This window comes from Microtus oregoni, unplaced genomic scaffold, assembly GCF_018167655.1.
Source record: "Microtus oregoni isolate MIOR12 unplaced genomic scaffold, Mior012 000004F_ref0000308, whole genome shotgun sequence".
NCBI classification, from domain to species: Eukaryota; Metazoa; Chordata; class Mammalia; order Rodentia; family Cricetidae; genus Microtus; species Microtus oregoni.
Genome location: NW_024543063.1, coordinates 10191511 through 10207456, shown reverse-complemented (window position 1 = coordinate 10207456; position 15946 = coordinate 10191511). Strand labels below are relative to the sequence as shown.

General features: G+C 52.8%; 1 protein-coding gene across 1 annotated transcript; it reads left to right on the top strand.

The window, feature by feature from the left end:
- Positions 1 to 746: 746 nt before the first annotated feature.
- Positions 747 to 4743, top strand: Ptma (prothymosin alpha). The gene is made up of 5 exons (XM_041650930.1): positions 747 to 992; positions 3130 to 3201; positions 3425 to 3518; positions 3796 to 3869; positions 4008 to 4743. The coding sequence occupies exons 1-5, from the start codon at positions 948 to 950 to the stop codon at positions 4053 to 4055; spliced, it is 333 nt and encodes a 110-aa protein (XP_041506864.1). The 5' UTR covers positions 747 to 947; the 3' UTR covers positions 4056 to 4743.
- Positions 4744 to 15946: the final 11203 nt, after the last annotated feature.

Here is a 15946-nt window from a genome sequence, read left to right as displayed (position 1 = left end):
CGCGGGCCAGGGTACCGAGGCGCGGACGCCGCTCTGCGGGTGAGGCCGACGGCCTGTCCCGCTCGATGGCACAAAGTCGCACAGGACGTCCAATCCCGCAACACATGAGTGTCTAAGTGTGTGCTTGGCGCGAGGCCCGCGCACCAGCCGGCCCTGGACGGCATCGAGCGAGGCGGCGGGAGAGGACGGGGTGGGAGGCACGGGAGTCCCTGCGCTCGCCGCGCATCCACGCCCACTCGCACCGAAACAACTCTTGGTCGAAGGTGCGGGCCGCTCGTGGGCGCGGGAACCACGCGGGGCACCGCCCGGGGCAAGCGCCGCCCAGCACTCGCCTTCCCCTCCCCCTCGCGGGCAGCCCTCCTGCCCCCCACCTCTTCCCTCCCCCTCCTTCCGAGCAGTCGAGAGGGAGGGGGAGGGCGGGGGCTGGGCGGGCGGCTTTGCCGCGCTTTGGTCGTCTGCGTCAGAAGCCTTAGCAAAACAGCTGCGGGGGCGCGCGGCCGGGAGCGCGCGCGCACGAGCCCCCCTCTCTGCGGCCTCGCCGAGACCAAACAAATTCTAGACTCTGACTGACGGTGCGGCGGGGGACTGCGCAGCGCGCGCCGCGCGGAGGCACTGCCGCTTTAAGCTCACTTGCCCATTGTTCGGAATCGGGCCAATGAGAAGACGCCCGCTCCCCGACCCCAGCCAATGGCGAGGGGCCTAGGGTGGTGGAGCACCGCCCACTAATCTATATTAAAGCTTCTGGCGCCGCGTGAGTCCCCCACTGGCTGCTCTGAAAAGCCATCTTTGCATTGTTCCCGGTGCTGCTCGGCGCTCGCTGCAGCCGCCTTCGCCGCCCGCCCGCCTCCTCCTCCTCCTCCGCGGCGGACTCCGGCAGCTCTCTCGCCAGAGTCCTCGAACTCGATTCGTCTCGCCCTCGCTGCAGCGGATCACCGGTGTGCCCCACCATGTCAGACGCGGCCGTGGACACCAGCTCCGAGATCACCACCAAGGTGAGGCTGGACGCCGCCCGCCCCCTCGGGGTCCGCGCGCCGTCGCCCGTGCCGGGCTGGGCGCGTGGCGGCCGGCTCGAGCCGAGCCCTCCGTGACGGCTTCCCGGGGGGATCTGCCGCCCTGCAGGCGCGCGGGGGCCCCGGACACCCATTCTTTGTGTGCGGGGGAGGGGGCGCGACGCGGCGCGGGCGTTCGTGCCGCCGTCGGTCGGGAGCGGGCCGATGGCCCACGGGTCGACGCGGAACTTGTGGTGGGGGGAGGACCGGGATGGGCTAGGCTGCGAGCCCTCGAAACTTGGCGCCGCGCTGGAGCGGCGGCGGGGAGGAACGGGGCTGGGGGTCGTGGGGCCGCGGCCACGGGAAGAACTTTGAAACTCCGGCGCGTCGGAAGTGTGGGGGGCGCGTGTGCAGCGGCCGCGTTCCGCGCCGCTCTTTGTTCGGCGCCCGGGTTCGCGCCCTGCAGCGGGCGGCCCGGCGGCGGCTTATCCGGTGCGACCCGGGATGACGCGGCTGGGGCGGCGGCGCCGCGGGAATCTTGGCCCTCGGCCCCGGGTGGTCGTGGGGGTGGCCGTGGAGGGGGTTTGCTCTGGCGGACGGAGACCCCGCGCCGGTGGCGGACATCCCGCCCGTGGGGTGATTGCGGGCCCGGGCGGCGAGCCCACGCGCCCGAGGGGGAGGAAACGGAAAGTGAAGCGGCCGCTCGGCGGAGCGGCTGGGGGCGCCCCCCGCCGTTAGCCTGCAGCGGCGGCCGGGAGCCCGCGCACACTCGCGCCCCTGGCCACGCTCGGCCAGGCTGTGTCTCCGCCCTCGGAACGAGCCTAGTGTTCAAACGCTTGGGTGTTCGCGCCCCGCGTCCTGCAGCGGCGGCTCGCGCCGGTCACCTTGGTGTCACTTGAAAGTGCCGACCCCATCTTGGTCTCAGCGGGCGACCCCGTACCGAGGGGCCCCGAGCGCTCGCGGTGCCCGGCGGCCCCTGCAGACTGACCTCCCCCAGGCGGGCCCCGGCGGGAGTTTCTCTGAGGTGAAACCCCTCGAGGCTCGACGTGTCGCCCGGGGGAGTGCGCCCCCGACGCGCTCGAGGCTCGGAGCTGAGGAGCTCCCTGTCAGTGCCCGCTGGCCTCCCGCGGGACTTTGCGCGCCAAAACTAGAGGCGGAAGCCGCGTGTCGACCCTCGCTCGCGGCGGCGCCCACAGGGGGGCATCACGTACGGGCGCTCCAGCATGGAGCCCGCGCTCGCCCGGACCGCGGGTCTCCAGAGCCCGGGGCGCACTCGCTGCCCCGGGCCACGTGCTCTTTGCGCGCGGTGCGTGCCGAGGCTCGCGCGCGTAGTTCGCTGAGTGAGAATTGTGCGCCTGCGCGTCGCTGCCACCCCGCCCCCACTCCCCCGGGCTTCGGCCGCCAGGGGGCGGGAGTGGGCGCCCCGGGGTCCTTGGCAGGTTTCTGGTGGGCGCGAACCCGCCGGCGCCCACAGGTGACCCGCGCCACGGTGCGGCCCAGCGGCGCCCTGTGCTTACAGCCCGAGTGGGAGTTGGGTTCAGCCACGCGATTGGAAAAAGTTAGCAGCGGCGTGGGCTCTCGGCTGCAGTTTCCAGAGCCTGTTCATGACTTCCCGTGCCGCCGTGCGGCGGGACGTCCGCCGTGCAGAGCACCGGCTGCTGTGACTTGACGCTTGGCCAGGGCTTGGCCGCAGCAGGCCCAGGCGCCTCCCGTTCCCCATCCGGATTCCCGTCCATCCCCGAGCGAGCGCTCTGCCATCAACAGGCTCCTCCCTCCACTACCTTATTTATTTATGTCACGGCACCCGGCCACCGCCTTCCAAGGAGGGTTTCTGAGGGGTGGAGCTCCCTCTAGCTGGAACGGGCGGCGAAGGGCGTGCAGGTGAGGGCGACACTTCCCAGGCTTGTCTGCCCGGCCTGTCGGGTTTGTGGCTGTGCCATATGGTGGCCGAGACGCTCGAGTCGGTGCTGAGTCTAGAAGATGGAAGTCCTAGGAGATTATCTGCTGCGACCGTCCTGACATTTCCCTAAGGGAGCCAGTGACTCCCAGCGTTAGCCATGGATCATCCTTGCCCAGTTCTCAGCACCTTGGCTGGAGTCGATTATTCTAAAGTCTAACGGGTTTCCTCTTCCTTCTGAAGGACTTGAAGGAGAAGAAGGAAGTTGTGGAGGAGGCAGAGAATGGAAGAGACGCACCTGCCAATGGCAATGCTGTGAGTGTTCCCCGCTGGGGCTTCTGTTCCCAGTTTGTGCTGCTCGATTTCAGCCTAGTTCAGGGTGTGAATTGTGTTGGAGGCTCAGGCAGGTTAAACCTCGTCAAACCCCCCAAAGTTTGGGAGGCATGTGGTTAGCTGTACGGTGGGCTAGCTGTCCTTGGTGAGGGGAGAGATGCACTAGACTTGAGGTGGCTCATGATTGGTGTCTTCTGTCAAGCAGAATGAGGAAAATGGGGAGCAGGAGGCCGACAATGAGGTAGATGAAGAAGAGGAAGAAGGTGGGGAGGAAGAGGAGGAGGAGGAAGAAGGTGACGGTGAGTAGTCTTGTTTTCTTAGGTTCCTTCCTTGGCCTTTGCTGAGAGAAGGGAGAGGTTGGTCCTGGGCAAGTGGACCACATCCAGCCATGGTGCCTACGGTGCATCGGCCTGTTGGACCTGGTGCTCCGCCCGCTGCTGTTGGGCAGTTCTGATTTAAGAGACTTGATCTGTTTTCTGGCCTGTCCACCTCGGCAGGTCTCAGACAGGTCAGGGCCAATGATGGCTGTAATTTGAGGACAGTGGTTTTATGTGGCCCTTAATCCATTCTCTCCAGGTGAGGAAGAGGATGGAGATGAAGATGAGGAAGCTGAGGCTCCTACGGGCAAGCGGGTAGCTGAAGACGATGAGGTAGGCCTTGGTTTGGGATGTGAGGTTGGTTCTAGCTGCCTTGGCCTACAGTGATGCTGAGGGACTTGTGTAAGGTGGGGAGGGGTCTTGGTGTCTGCAGCCGACCTGCAGTTACAGGGCTGATTGTTTCCTGTGCAGGATGATGATGTTGACACCAAGAAGCAGAAGACTGACGAGGATGACTAGACAGCAAAGGAAAAGCTAAACTAAGGCCGCCGTGACCTGTTCACCCTCCACTTCCCGTCTCAGAATTTAAACGTGGTCACCTTCGAGTAGAGGAGCAGGCCCCGCCCGCCCATAGCGGGCAGTGCCACCCACAGATGACATGCGCTCTTCATCAACCCACCAAAACCACAACATGAATTTGCAACAGGGGAGGAAAAAAACCAAAACTTCCAAGGCCCTGCTTTTTTTCTTAAAAATACTTTAAAAGGAAAATTTGTTTGTATTTTTTATTTACATTTTATATTTTTGTACATATTGTTAGGGGTCAGCCATTTTTGATGATGACGGGTGACCAGACCAGCCTTCAGAGCGTTCTCTGTCCTACTTCTGACCTTACTTGTGGTGTGACCATGTTCATTATAATCTCAAAGGAGAAAAAAAAACCTTGTAAAAAAAAAAACAAAAAACGACAACAAAAAAACAATCTTATTCCGAGCATTCCAGTAACTTTTTTTGTGTATGTACCTAGCTGTACTATAAGTAGTTGGTTTGTATGAGATGGTTAAAAAGGCCAAAGATAAAAGGTTTCTTTTTTTTCTTCCTTTTTTTTGTCTATGAAGTTGCTGTTTATTTTTTTTGGCCTGTTTGATGTATGTGTGAAACAATGTCCAACAATAAACCGGAATTTTATTTTGCTGAGTTGTTCTAACAACGGTGTCTCAAGTCTCGTTTTTGTGTGTGCGCCTAGTTCTTTGAGTCGTATTTCCTGTTCCCTGAACTTTATGCCTGCACCTGAGGTTGTGTGCCACGGGCAGTTTACCGCCTGTTTTCTGGGTAAGGTATAGTGTTGAGGTGAGGGACTGGAGTAGAACAGGTTAGGTGTGGGAGGCCTTGATAAAGCTGTGGTTAAAAGCATATTGGGAGGTCCTTGGGTCAGTCAGTCCTTTCCTGCTGGGATGGTCACTGGGTGCCAGATGTGAACTGGAAAAATGTTCTGGATGTGGAGCCGTTGTTAGTCTGTGCCAAGTTCTTCCTGGGCTGCTGTCCTTGTAATACACTGCTTAGTGGTTCCCCCTAGTGGTGGCTCATGGTACTTGCTAAGCCTTGAGGTTCTTAAGCATCTTAGGGAACTGGTGGTTTTCACTTTGCCCTTGAGCATGTAGAGGAAACCTGGCAATTTGTTTAGACTTGGATGAGAAGGACATCTTGTAGGGAGGACTATGCCAGGTTGTGTACTTGGAATATGGAACGCCTTGCCTTAGCTCATACAACTTAAAGGTGGGTAAAGGTTGTGCTGTAAGTATTTGGGAGAAGAGCTTTCCTGGTGTGCAGTGGGGACTGGGGGTGGGCACTGAATCCACCTTCAGGGACCTCAGGTGGTAGCTAGTTTCAGAAAGTCTGGACTCGGACCTCTGTTCCCCAAAGATAACTCCAGGAAGGGAAATGGGAGGTGGGGAGGAGGTGGAAATTTTTAAGACATTTCAACTCCAAGGATCCAGCTTCCAATGGGGATTGTACCTTAAATACCCTCACCTACATTTGCTCTAAGGAATCACCTGGTCAGGAAAAAAGTGTTCAGAGGAGCAAATTAGTCAAGTCAGGGCATTTAAAATTCCAGACTGGGCGTGGTGGTTCACAACTTGGAGGTCAGCCTGGTATCCAAAAGCAAGTTCCAGGACAGCCAGGGCTGTTAGAAAAATCCTGTCTCAAACCAAAGTTCTTTAGTGTGGATCCTGAACCCTAATAAGGACAAAGGAAACCGAGTCGGAGATAGGGAAATCTGGAGGTGAGAAAGCATTGCCCAGGAAGGGAAAAGAGTGGGAGGGTCAATCGGGTGATACAGGGAGAGATGGGTAGACACAAGGCAGCAGGATAGAGACCAAACTCACATCTGATCTTATGGTAGATACCACTGCACGCTCCCCTTCCATCCCGGCCTTCAGCCTGAATGTTGGGGCCTTTTGGAGCCCTGGCCTCCAGCTGCTCTCCCCTGCTAGTGACCTTTACTTGGCCTTCTGATTTTTGCTACTGAAAGCTGTGTCCAGCTCTGCTTCCTAAGCAGTGTTGCCTTGTCCTTGACTGAGGATCAGGGAGGTTTTCACCTGCTGGCCCACCTGACTGTGGGTATAAAAGCCTCCGTCGTGCTAGTCAATGAAGGGCTTTACCAGTGACTAGAGGTGTGTGTCTCTGTGCTCCAGACACCACAATACAGGAGTAGTAACGTAATGTCACGTAGTATAGGCAGGCACTACACCCAAATATATCCCAGATTCGAGACTGGGGCTTTGGTGAAACCCTGTGTACCCATTCTTCATTTTCATGCTGGTTCCTCCAGGGAAGAAACCCAACCTCATCCCAGAACAGTTGGGTCACTCTTGGGGTTTCACTAGATGCCAGTGCAGGAGGGGAGGCCTGTAAAGCAGGTGAAAGGCTATGTGCTCCACGTGTTAACAGCTGTGCGTTGAGCTGGCAGCTGCTGAGCCTGTTGAGGTTCAACACGTAGAACATACTGGTCTGAGGGGAGCCAGTGAGTCTTGCTGGTGGGGGTCAATCTTCTGGAAAATAGGGACAGTAATGTGAGGCTTGAGCCAAGGCCCACTCCCTGTTGACTTCCTAGTTCTCTAGTACACCCAGATGTACACTGAGCCTGCGTCTCATTCCAGCAGGTAAGTTCTCATTTCTCTAGAGATTAGTTCTGGGAACTGCCGCCCTTCCTAGAGACAGGCTCCAAAGCCACGGAGAAACCCTGTCTCGAAAAAACCAAAAAAAAAAAAAAAAAAAGAATATATATATACACACACACTTTTCCCTGGTCCCAAGTATAGCGCGCAGCGTGCACACACACACACACACACACACACACACACACACACACACACGCCTACACACGCCTGGGGACCTTTCCAAATGGTTCAGGGTCACTGCTGACCTCGCCGAAGCCTAGGAAAGTACTGGAAGATTCATGAACAACGGGCGCCCTCTGGTGGGTACATGGCTGCAGAGGCTCAAATGGTATGAGGTCAAGAAAGAGCCCTTTCAAGGGGCCAGGTCCAGGGAGGTATCTTCCCTTCCGTTAGACTTGCCTCCCTCTCTCTTGCTGGAACCTTAGTGGATGTGGAGTCATGTCACTTCCCATACCACCACAACACAGGGCTCCCCAGAGACAGAGCTGAGGCCCTCCTGTGCTAGGGCATCCCCTGAGATACAAGGTCCTGGGTTGCCCTCAGGGACCAGCATTGCAGTTACATGCTCTGTTTTCAATTGCTGCAGATGTGCACAGTGCCCTCCTGGGACCAGCTCATCTCTGTCTGGATTGTATCTGTGTCCCTGCCTGCCTCGGGCTTCAGACCTCTCTGTGGTTCCCTCTCAGTGATTTTTGTAGACCGCACTGTATCAAGCTTTATTTCGGGCCTCTCTTAGTCTGGTCTGACAACATACCCAGCAGCCGAGCCCTGATACACAAATACTTCAGTTTTGTAGCATGGCCAGCTTGTTAGCATCACAAGGATAGAACCATTCAAGGAAGGGTGGAAAAGCGGTCGCCCAAGAATTTCCTTGCTGGATACCTTAGCTCTGAACTTGGAAGAGTTATGGATGCCTAACTAGGGAAAGAGTGGAAAGGGATTAAGGCCATCTGGCCCACTGCGCTCATAGCCTGGGTCTATAAGTGCAATGCTTGTGGAAAATGCTGTCAGCTGGTACTTGGTGGTGTGGACTCCATGATGTTCTTAGCATGGCAAGGGACTTAGCTTGGAGCACACATGCCCAGAGCCTCTCCATCAAAGCTGCTCCCATAGTGACGAGTACCAGCTGGTCACTCGAGTCTCTTGTGTCCTCTATCCTTTCGGTGTTAACCGCCTTTTCCTCCTGGAGAATATTCCTCATATAACTCTCAGGCCAGTCTGAGGTAGAACTTGCTGGTCCTGGATGCACTGAGTGGCACATAACCTGAGTTGTCCAATCAGAGGGAGCCCTAGATTTTTTTTTATAATTTATTTATTATGTATATGGCGTTCTGCCTGCATGTATTCCTGCAGGCCAGAAGAGGGCACCAAATCTCATTATAGGTGGTTGTGAGCCACCATGTGGTTGCTGGGAACTGAACTCAGGACCTTTGGGAGAACAAGCAAAGCTCTTAGCCACTGAGCCATCTTTCCAACACCTAGATTTTTTTTTAATTTAAAAGTTTTTACATTATAGTTGGGGAGTGGTGCCACACTTAGGAGACAGAGGTAGATGGAACTCTGAGTTCAAGGCCAGCCTGTTCTACATATGGAGTTACAGGACAGCCGGAGTTACACAGAGAAACTCTGTCTTAAAACAAAACAAAAATTATATTCTATCTATTTATTTACTTCTTTTTCTTTTTCTTTTTTTTATATTTATTTATTTATTATGTATACAATATTCTGTCTGTGTGTATGCCTGAAGGCCAGAAGAGGGCACCAGACCTCATTGCAAATGGTTGTGAGCCACCATGTGGTTGCTGGGAATTGAACTCAGGACTTTTGGAAGAGCAGGCAATGCTCTTAACCACTGAGCCATCTCTCCAGCCCCCTATTTTATTATTTTTATATTAATAGGTGTTTTACCTACATATATGTACATGCACCATGTGTGTAGTACCCACAGAGGCCAGAAGAGGGCATCAGACACCCCAAAGCTGGATGGTTGTGTGCTGACGTGGGTGCTGGGCAAATCCTACCCTGCCCTCTGGAAGAGCAGCCAGTCCTCCAGACCCCTGAGCCATCTCTCCAGACCCAACTTATTTATATTTAAACAATTATTTTTTTCTTCTTTTAAAATATTTATTTTTACCTGGGTGGTAGTGGCACACGCCTTTAATCTCAGAACTCAGGAGGCAGAGGCAGGCGGATCTCTGTGAGTTCGAGGCCAGCCTGGTCTACAAGAGGTAGTTCCAGGACAGGCTCCAAAGTTACAGAGAAACCCTGTCTCGAAAAACAAAACAATACCACAACCATAAAAAAGATGATAGGGTGATGCGGTGGTGAGATGGCTCCGTGGGTCATGGTGTCTGGTGCCAAACCTGACAGCCTGAGTCTGACCTAAAGGGCCCCTGTAGTGGAAGAGAAAACTGATTTCTGCAGGTTGTCCTTTGACCTCCCTGTGAACACCGTGGCAGATATGTGCCCATACCCATGCTTGCACACATTAAACAAATAAGTAAATGTAATTGAAAAAGTAAAACAAGGGTGTGGAAAGATGGCTCAGTTACTAAATTACAAGTACTTCCTGCTCTTCCACAGGACCCCAGTTTGATTCCCACGCACCCATATTAGGTGACTCATAACTGCCTAAAACTCTGGTTTTAGACCAGGCTGACCTCGGACTCACAGAGATCCGCCTGCCTCTGCCTCCCCGAGTGTTGGAATTAAAGGCGTGCGCCACCACCTCCTGGCTCCCTCTTACCTTTTTGAGACAGGGTCTCACTGGCCCTTGCTACCCTAGTACTCGTTATGTAGACAAGGCTGGGCTTGAACTCAGAAATCTGCCTGCTGATGCCTGCTGAGTGCTGGACTTGAGGTTATGTGCCACCACAGCCAGTACATTCTATTTACTTATTCATTTGGAAAATGTGTGTGGGGGCCTCATGTGCCGTGGCATACACGAAGAGGTCAGAGGACAGCTTGTGAATCAGTTCTTTCCTTCTACCAAGTGAGTACCGAGGATCAAAACCAGGTCGGCAAGCTTAGCAGCTAGTGCCTTTGCCTGCGGAGCCATTTTGCCAGCTTTTTTGTTTGTTGGCTTGTTTTGTTTTTTGAAACAGGGTTTCTCCGCATAACAGCTTTGGCTGGCCTGGAACTCACAGGGATCCACCTGCCTCTGCCTCCTGAGTGCTGGGATTAAAGGCGTGTGCCACCACTGCCTGGTGCCTGACTAGCATGAATGTTTTGTATGTATGTATGTATGCATGTATGTATGTATGTATGTATGCGTGTATGTATGTGTGTATGTATGTATGTATGTGTGTACATGTGCTATGTGTGTGCCTGGTGCCCACAAAGGCCAGAAGAGGGTGTTGAAACCCCTGAAATTGGAGTTATAGATGGTTATGAGTCGGTCTTGGGAACTGAATCCAGGTGCACAGCAAGAGCAACAGTTGCCTGAACCACCGAGCCATCGCTCTGACTTCCAAAGGCCAGCCTTAACGGGATCCTGATTTCTCTCCAGTCTTTTCTCTCCAGATGGGGTGTGGCCCAAGGCCATCTGCCTGGCTCGCCTCGCAGCCTCTGCCCAAAGCTTTTTTCCCTTTCTTCAGCCTCTGGTGAGTTCGGACTTTGCAGCTCTACTGTTCTTGCTTTGTGGGGATGTCTTCACCCCTCACCCGTCAGTTGCTCAGACAGGCTCCAGAGAAGGAGGAAGCCTCCCGCTCCTCCTGCCCCACCACGATCAGGCGGCTTGAAGTCAGCCAGAAGAAGGCACGCCTGAGAAGGGAGGGGAGAGCCATCTGTTGAAATGATAGGAAAAGGTTTTTTTTCCTTTGTCCTTGCAAAGGGCCCACTGGGCCTTTGGCGCACCCAAGAGTGCTGAGTCTCCCAGAAGGTTTAACGTGTAGTTCTCTAAATTTATTTGACCTGGATTTTTTTCAATAGAGCCTATTAACATACTGAAGGACACTGGCGTCTCAAAAAAGCTGATCTTGCAAAACACAGACCCTTGTCAGGGCTCAGGGAGTATGTGCTGAACTAGTCAGGGGGTGGAATCCTCTGGGAATTGGTCCTTCAGTCTAGCTTAGAACCCTGCTTAGGCTGCTTCTTTTTCTGTGGTCGCAGGTAGTCTGGGATTGCCCTTGGCACCGAGAGGAGCCTGTGTGCCCTTGACCAGGGATGTAACTGCTATAGGTGGGTTCAGGAGACAGCAGTGTTGAAACTGGTAGAGATCTATCTGGGAAGTATCCCCACCCTGTTAGGGTTCGAAAAAACACCCCATGCAGGATGTGTCGTGACTGTAATCCACATCCAGGAGGTTGAAGCAGGATTACTAGGAGTTTCAAACCATCCTGGGCTATTTGGTAATACCTAGTTTCAAAATAAAATAACAGCAAAAGAGAAAAGACACACATAAGACAGCACACATTCTAAAATGTATTTTTTGTATTTGTGTGTGGGTACGGATTCGGGTGCACACATGGAGGAATGCGTGCCAGGAATGCATGTGCAGCCAGAGGACAACTGGAGAAGTTGGGTCCATGGACTGAATTTAGATTGTCGAGCTTGGCAGCAAGCACCTTTACCTACTAAGCCATCCTACGAGCCCCACGTACGTACTCTTTACCAAGAAATTGCACTACCAGGAAACTATCTTAGGAACTGCAGAACTGTTGGGGTCACCAGTTAAAAAAGGGCCGAATGCTGAACTGTCCATCAGGAGGAAGAGTGTTTGCCAGGAGCATTGAGAGATTGCTTTTTTTGCTTTGTATGACCTCAGTCTTGGCTCAGTCCAGAAATAACATGGGAACTGGGTTGATTTGTTGGTTGGCTTTTTTCCCCCCTCTCGTTTCTCTTTTTCTTTTGTGAGACAGGGTTTCTCTGTATAAAGTCCTGCTGTGTTGGAACTCACTTTTGTAGACCAGGCTGGCCTCAGACCCACAGAGATACACCTGCCTTTGCCTCCTGAGTGCTGGGACTAAATAAAGGTGCGCATCATCACTGCCTGGCCACTGTATGCTTTTATGGTTCTTCATGCTCTTATTCTTTTTTTGTCCTTTTAAGTGTACAAATGTTTTCCTGCCATGTATGTCTGGGTACCATGTGCGTGTAATGCCCTCTGAGGCCAGAAGAGGGAGTTGGATCCTCTGGAACTGGGAGTTAGAGAAGATTGTGAGCTCCCATGTAGGAGCTGGGAATCAAGCCTGAGCCCTCTGGAAGAGCAGCCAGTGTTCTTAACCACAGAGCAACCTCTTCAGACTTGGTTGATCTGTTTTTTTGAGACAGTGTTTCTGGTGTTCCTGCCTGGATTTGAACTGGATTCTCCTGCCTTCATCTCCTGGGTGCTGGGATTATAGGCGTGAGACATTATACGCCTGACAAGAAACTGCCAATGTGAGACATGTGCCCACCTTTCTCCCCCCCCCCCCCCCCCGGAGACAGGTTTTCCTTGTGTAGCCTTGGCTGTCCTGGAACTCCCTCTGTAGATCAGGCTGGCCTTGAACTCACAGAGATCTACATGCCTTTACTACAGGATTGAGTGCTGGGATTAAAAGGTATGTGCCACCACTGCCGGCCAGCCAGAGTACCCTTCTTTCTAGTGCTACACATAAGTTTGTTTGGTTTTGAAAATTTTTTAGATTTATTTTATTTATGTGTGTGCTTTTGCCTGAATGTGTGTCTGTATAGCACATGCAGGCCTGGTACCTGCAGAGACCCGAAGAAGGTATCAGATCCCCTGGAACTTGAGTTAGGGACAGTTGTGAGTCGCTGTTGTGTCCAGCAGGGTGCAAATGACAAAGACATTCGCTGAGGTTTCTCTTTCTCGTAAAAACAATTAACGTTTATTCTTTTCTTTTTTTTTTTCTTTTTTGTTTTTTCGAGATAGGGTTTCTCTGTAGCTTTGGAGCCTGTCCTGGAACTCCCTTTGTAGACCAGGCTGGCCTCGAACTCACAGAGATCTGCCTGCCTCTGCCTCCTGAGTGCTGGGATTACAGGCGTGCGCCACCACCGCCCGGCTACGTTTATTCTTTTCTGAAAAAATCTGGGGGCTGGCGAGAGAGGTTGGCTCAGGGGTTAAAAGTGCTCGCTGCTCTAGCAGGACTGGAGTTTGGTTTCCAGCACTCAGGTTAGGTGGCTTATAGCCAGGGAAGCCAACATCCTCTGCTGGCCTCTGCAGGTGCTCACCACACACCTGCCCCTCCCCATGCTCTCTCTCTCTCTCTCTCTCTCTCTCTCTCTCTCTCTCTCACACACACACACACACACACACACAAATTGAAGATTTTTTTTTTTTTTGAGACAGGGTCATACTCTGTAGCTCTGGCTGGCCTGTAGACTAGGATAGCCTCAGATTCAGAGATAACTTGCCTCTGCATCCCTAGTGCTGGGATTGAAGGTGTGTACCATGTCCCCCAGAAAAGAACATTTTTGAGACAGAGTCTCACTTAGGTAGCCTAGGCAGGTTTTCCTGCCTCAGACTCCACATTACCCCACCACACCTGACTCTGTGTTTTGAGAGCTTTGAATAGCCACTAGGTCGTTAGCAAGCGCTTCCAGGCTAAGGCCACAGGAAGGTGTCCGAGAAGGGACTGGTGATCACTTTCTGCATCTAGGATATTCTTTCTGGCTATCACCTGCAGAATAAACGGGAACAGGAAGGATCAGCCGGTGCCTGGTCCCCAATTGGCTATGGGGGACCAAAGGAAGGGCTCAGGGGATGTTTATAGAGCAAAGCCAATGCCCTTGAGTCTACTGGAAAGGGGAATGGAGAATGGAGACATCTGCTCTCGAAGCCCCAGCCCATCCACAGAGAGGTGTCCATCAATTCTCCCATCTGAGTCTGTGCGAAGGCAAAGCACTCTCAGGACGTCCTCCGCCCAACTCCCTCCTTCTTCCCTTCGGCCTGGTAGCGGCTGCGTTCCACCACAACCAAGCTCTCTCTGGTCCAGAGGCAGGCGGGTATATACACAAAGGAAATGGAGGGAAAGCTGGCTTTCCCGTCTGTTGGCTGCTGGGGATCCATCAATCCTATGGGTGTGGTCTGCCGCTGCTACAGCGTTCCGTTTCCTAAGTGTATGACTCACAACTCCAAGTGACATCTTTGCTTCCTGCCTCTCCCACCCTGGAATCTACCGGGAGATGAGGGGTTCACTTCTTCCGGCAAGGCAACGCCACCTTTCTGCGCCTGCTGCCTGCAGATGTGCTCGGAGCCCACAGGAGTCAAAGTTTAGGGTTTAATGAATTGGCACACAGTATGTTCTGGATTCACAATAGTTTAAAACAGGACAGCTTGGTCAAGGGAACAGGAAGAAAATGGAAGAATACATGTGTGTGTTCGCACATTCGAGTGCATGTGTGTATGGGATTATCAAAGAATTAACTCATTGAAGGAAAAAAAATATTGTCAAGGAGCAAGGAGCAGCGCGCCTAGACAGGGATTCTTGAAACATAAAAGATGCTCACGGGAGGCAAAGGGTCAGGTGCAGTCTAGAAGCGAGAAGTCTGGGAGGAGCCACTAGGGGGAGACAGAGGGGAGGCAGTGGCTTTGGAGTAAGGAGGGCAAGGAGGGGTGAGTAAGACACTTTCAGAAGAAAGTCTGAAATATAGGGAGGGGCAGGAGTGGAGGTGATGCAAAGCTTAAAGGCCTCCCTCCCTCCCTCCCTCCCTCCCTCCCTCCCTCCCTCCCTCCCTCCTTCCCTCCCTGATGTGGGAGGGTCTCTTCTTTAGAAAAAATCTAAATCTTCATATGAATATCTTGCTTGCATGTATGCATGAGCTCTACGTGTGGTCTGGTACTTGTGGAAGCTGGAAGTGGAGGTCTCATTCCCTGGAACTGGAATTACAGATGGTTGCGAGCTGCCCTACGGATAATGCGAACTGAATCCTAACGTCTGAGCCATCTCTAGAGCCACATCTTTCCTTTATTTTCAGATTGATTTGTTCTAATATGCATAAATGTTTGCCTACATATGTGTATGTGTTCCATGTCCATGCCTGGTGCTTGTGGAGGTAAGAAGAAGGTGCGGGATCCCCTAGAACTGGAGTTACAGACAGATATGAGCTGCCGTGTTGATGCTGGGAACCAAAGCAGGGTCCTTTGCAAGAACATAAGTATTCCTAACTGCCAAGCCATCTCTGCAGCCCCCTTATTTTTAACATTGTGTGTGAGTGCAGATGCCTTGAGCTGGAATTATAGGCAGTTGTGAGGCAGCAAGTGCTGGCGCTAGGAACACAACTTGCCTCTTCTGCAAGAGTATTTATTACTCTATTTTAATTGCTAAGCAATTAAAGCAAGATGTTTCTAGCCATCTTATTTTCAAAAATATACTCAGGGCTGGAGCTGTCACTCAACAATCGAACACATGCTTAGCATGTATAAGGCCCATCCTGAAGATTTTAAAAAACAAAACCAACCAATTAACAGCTGACCAATATGGTGGGCTGAGTGGAAGGCTTTCTGGATCTGTTCGTCCTCAGGGACATCTCTTCCTACAAGTCCCCATCTTATGAAAACCATTTGTCATATCTCTTCCTACTGATGGGTTTAGTCAGCACAAGCCTGCACAGAATGCAGCCTCTTACTAATATTAACAAGGGTCTCCGAGTGTGCCCAAATGTGGCATTCCCCACGCAGGTCCAACTCAGTGCCTGGCACATTCCTCACTACAAAAGACCACGCAGAGCCCTTAAAGGCGCTTGCTGCCAAGTCTAACAACGTTAAATTCAATCCCTAGAACCCACAGCGTGGAAGGAGCTACCCAGCTCACTGAAGCCATCTCTGACCTCCATGCTTGTTGCACGTGGGTGCGCACGCGCGTGCGCACACACACACACACACACACACAAAATAAATATTCAAAACCTAAAAAGAACACTGTTCAGCTGGTGTGGTGGCCACACCTATAATTCCAGTAGGAGAAAGGCAGAGTTAGGAGAGTAGTGAGTTTGAGGCCAGCCTGGTCTACACAATAAGACTCTAAGACACTGCTGCACAAACAAAACACAAAAACAATACCCCCCAAAATTTTTAAAGGGTCCAGAATATTGGCAAGTAACTTAACAGGGAGAAAGGCAAGAGGGCTTAGTGCATGGCACATGGCAAAGCTGTGCCAATTTCCTCCGAAGAGATCTGTTCTCTCACTCACGCCTGCCCAAGACTGTGTGGGCTGAGATGGCTAATCCTTCCCCTCAGTTTGCACAGGAGAGAAGTGGGCGTGCCTTTGGCCAGGAGCACACTGCAGA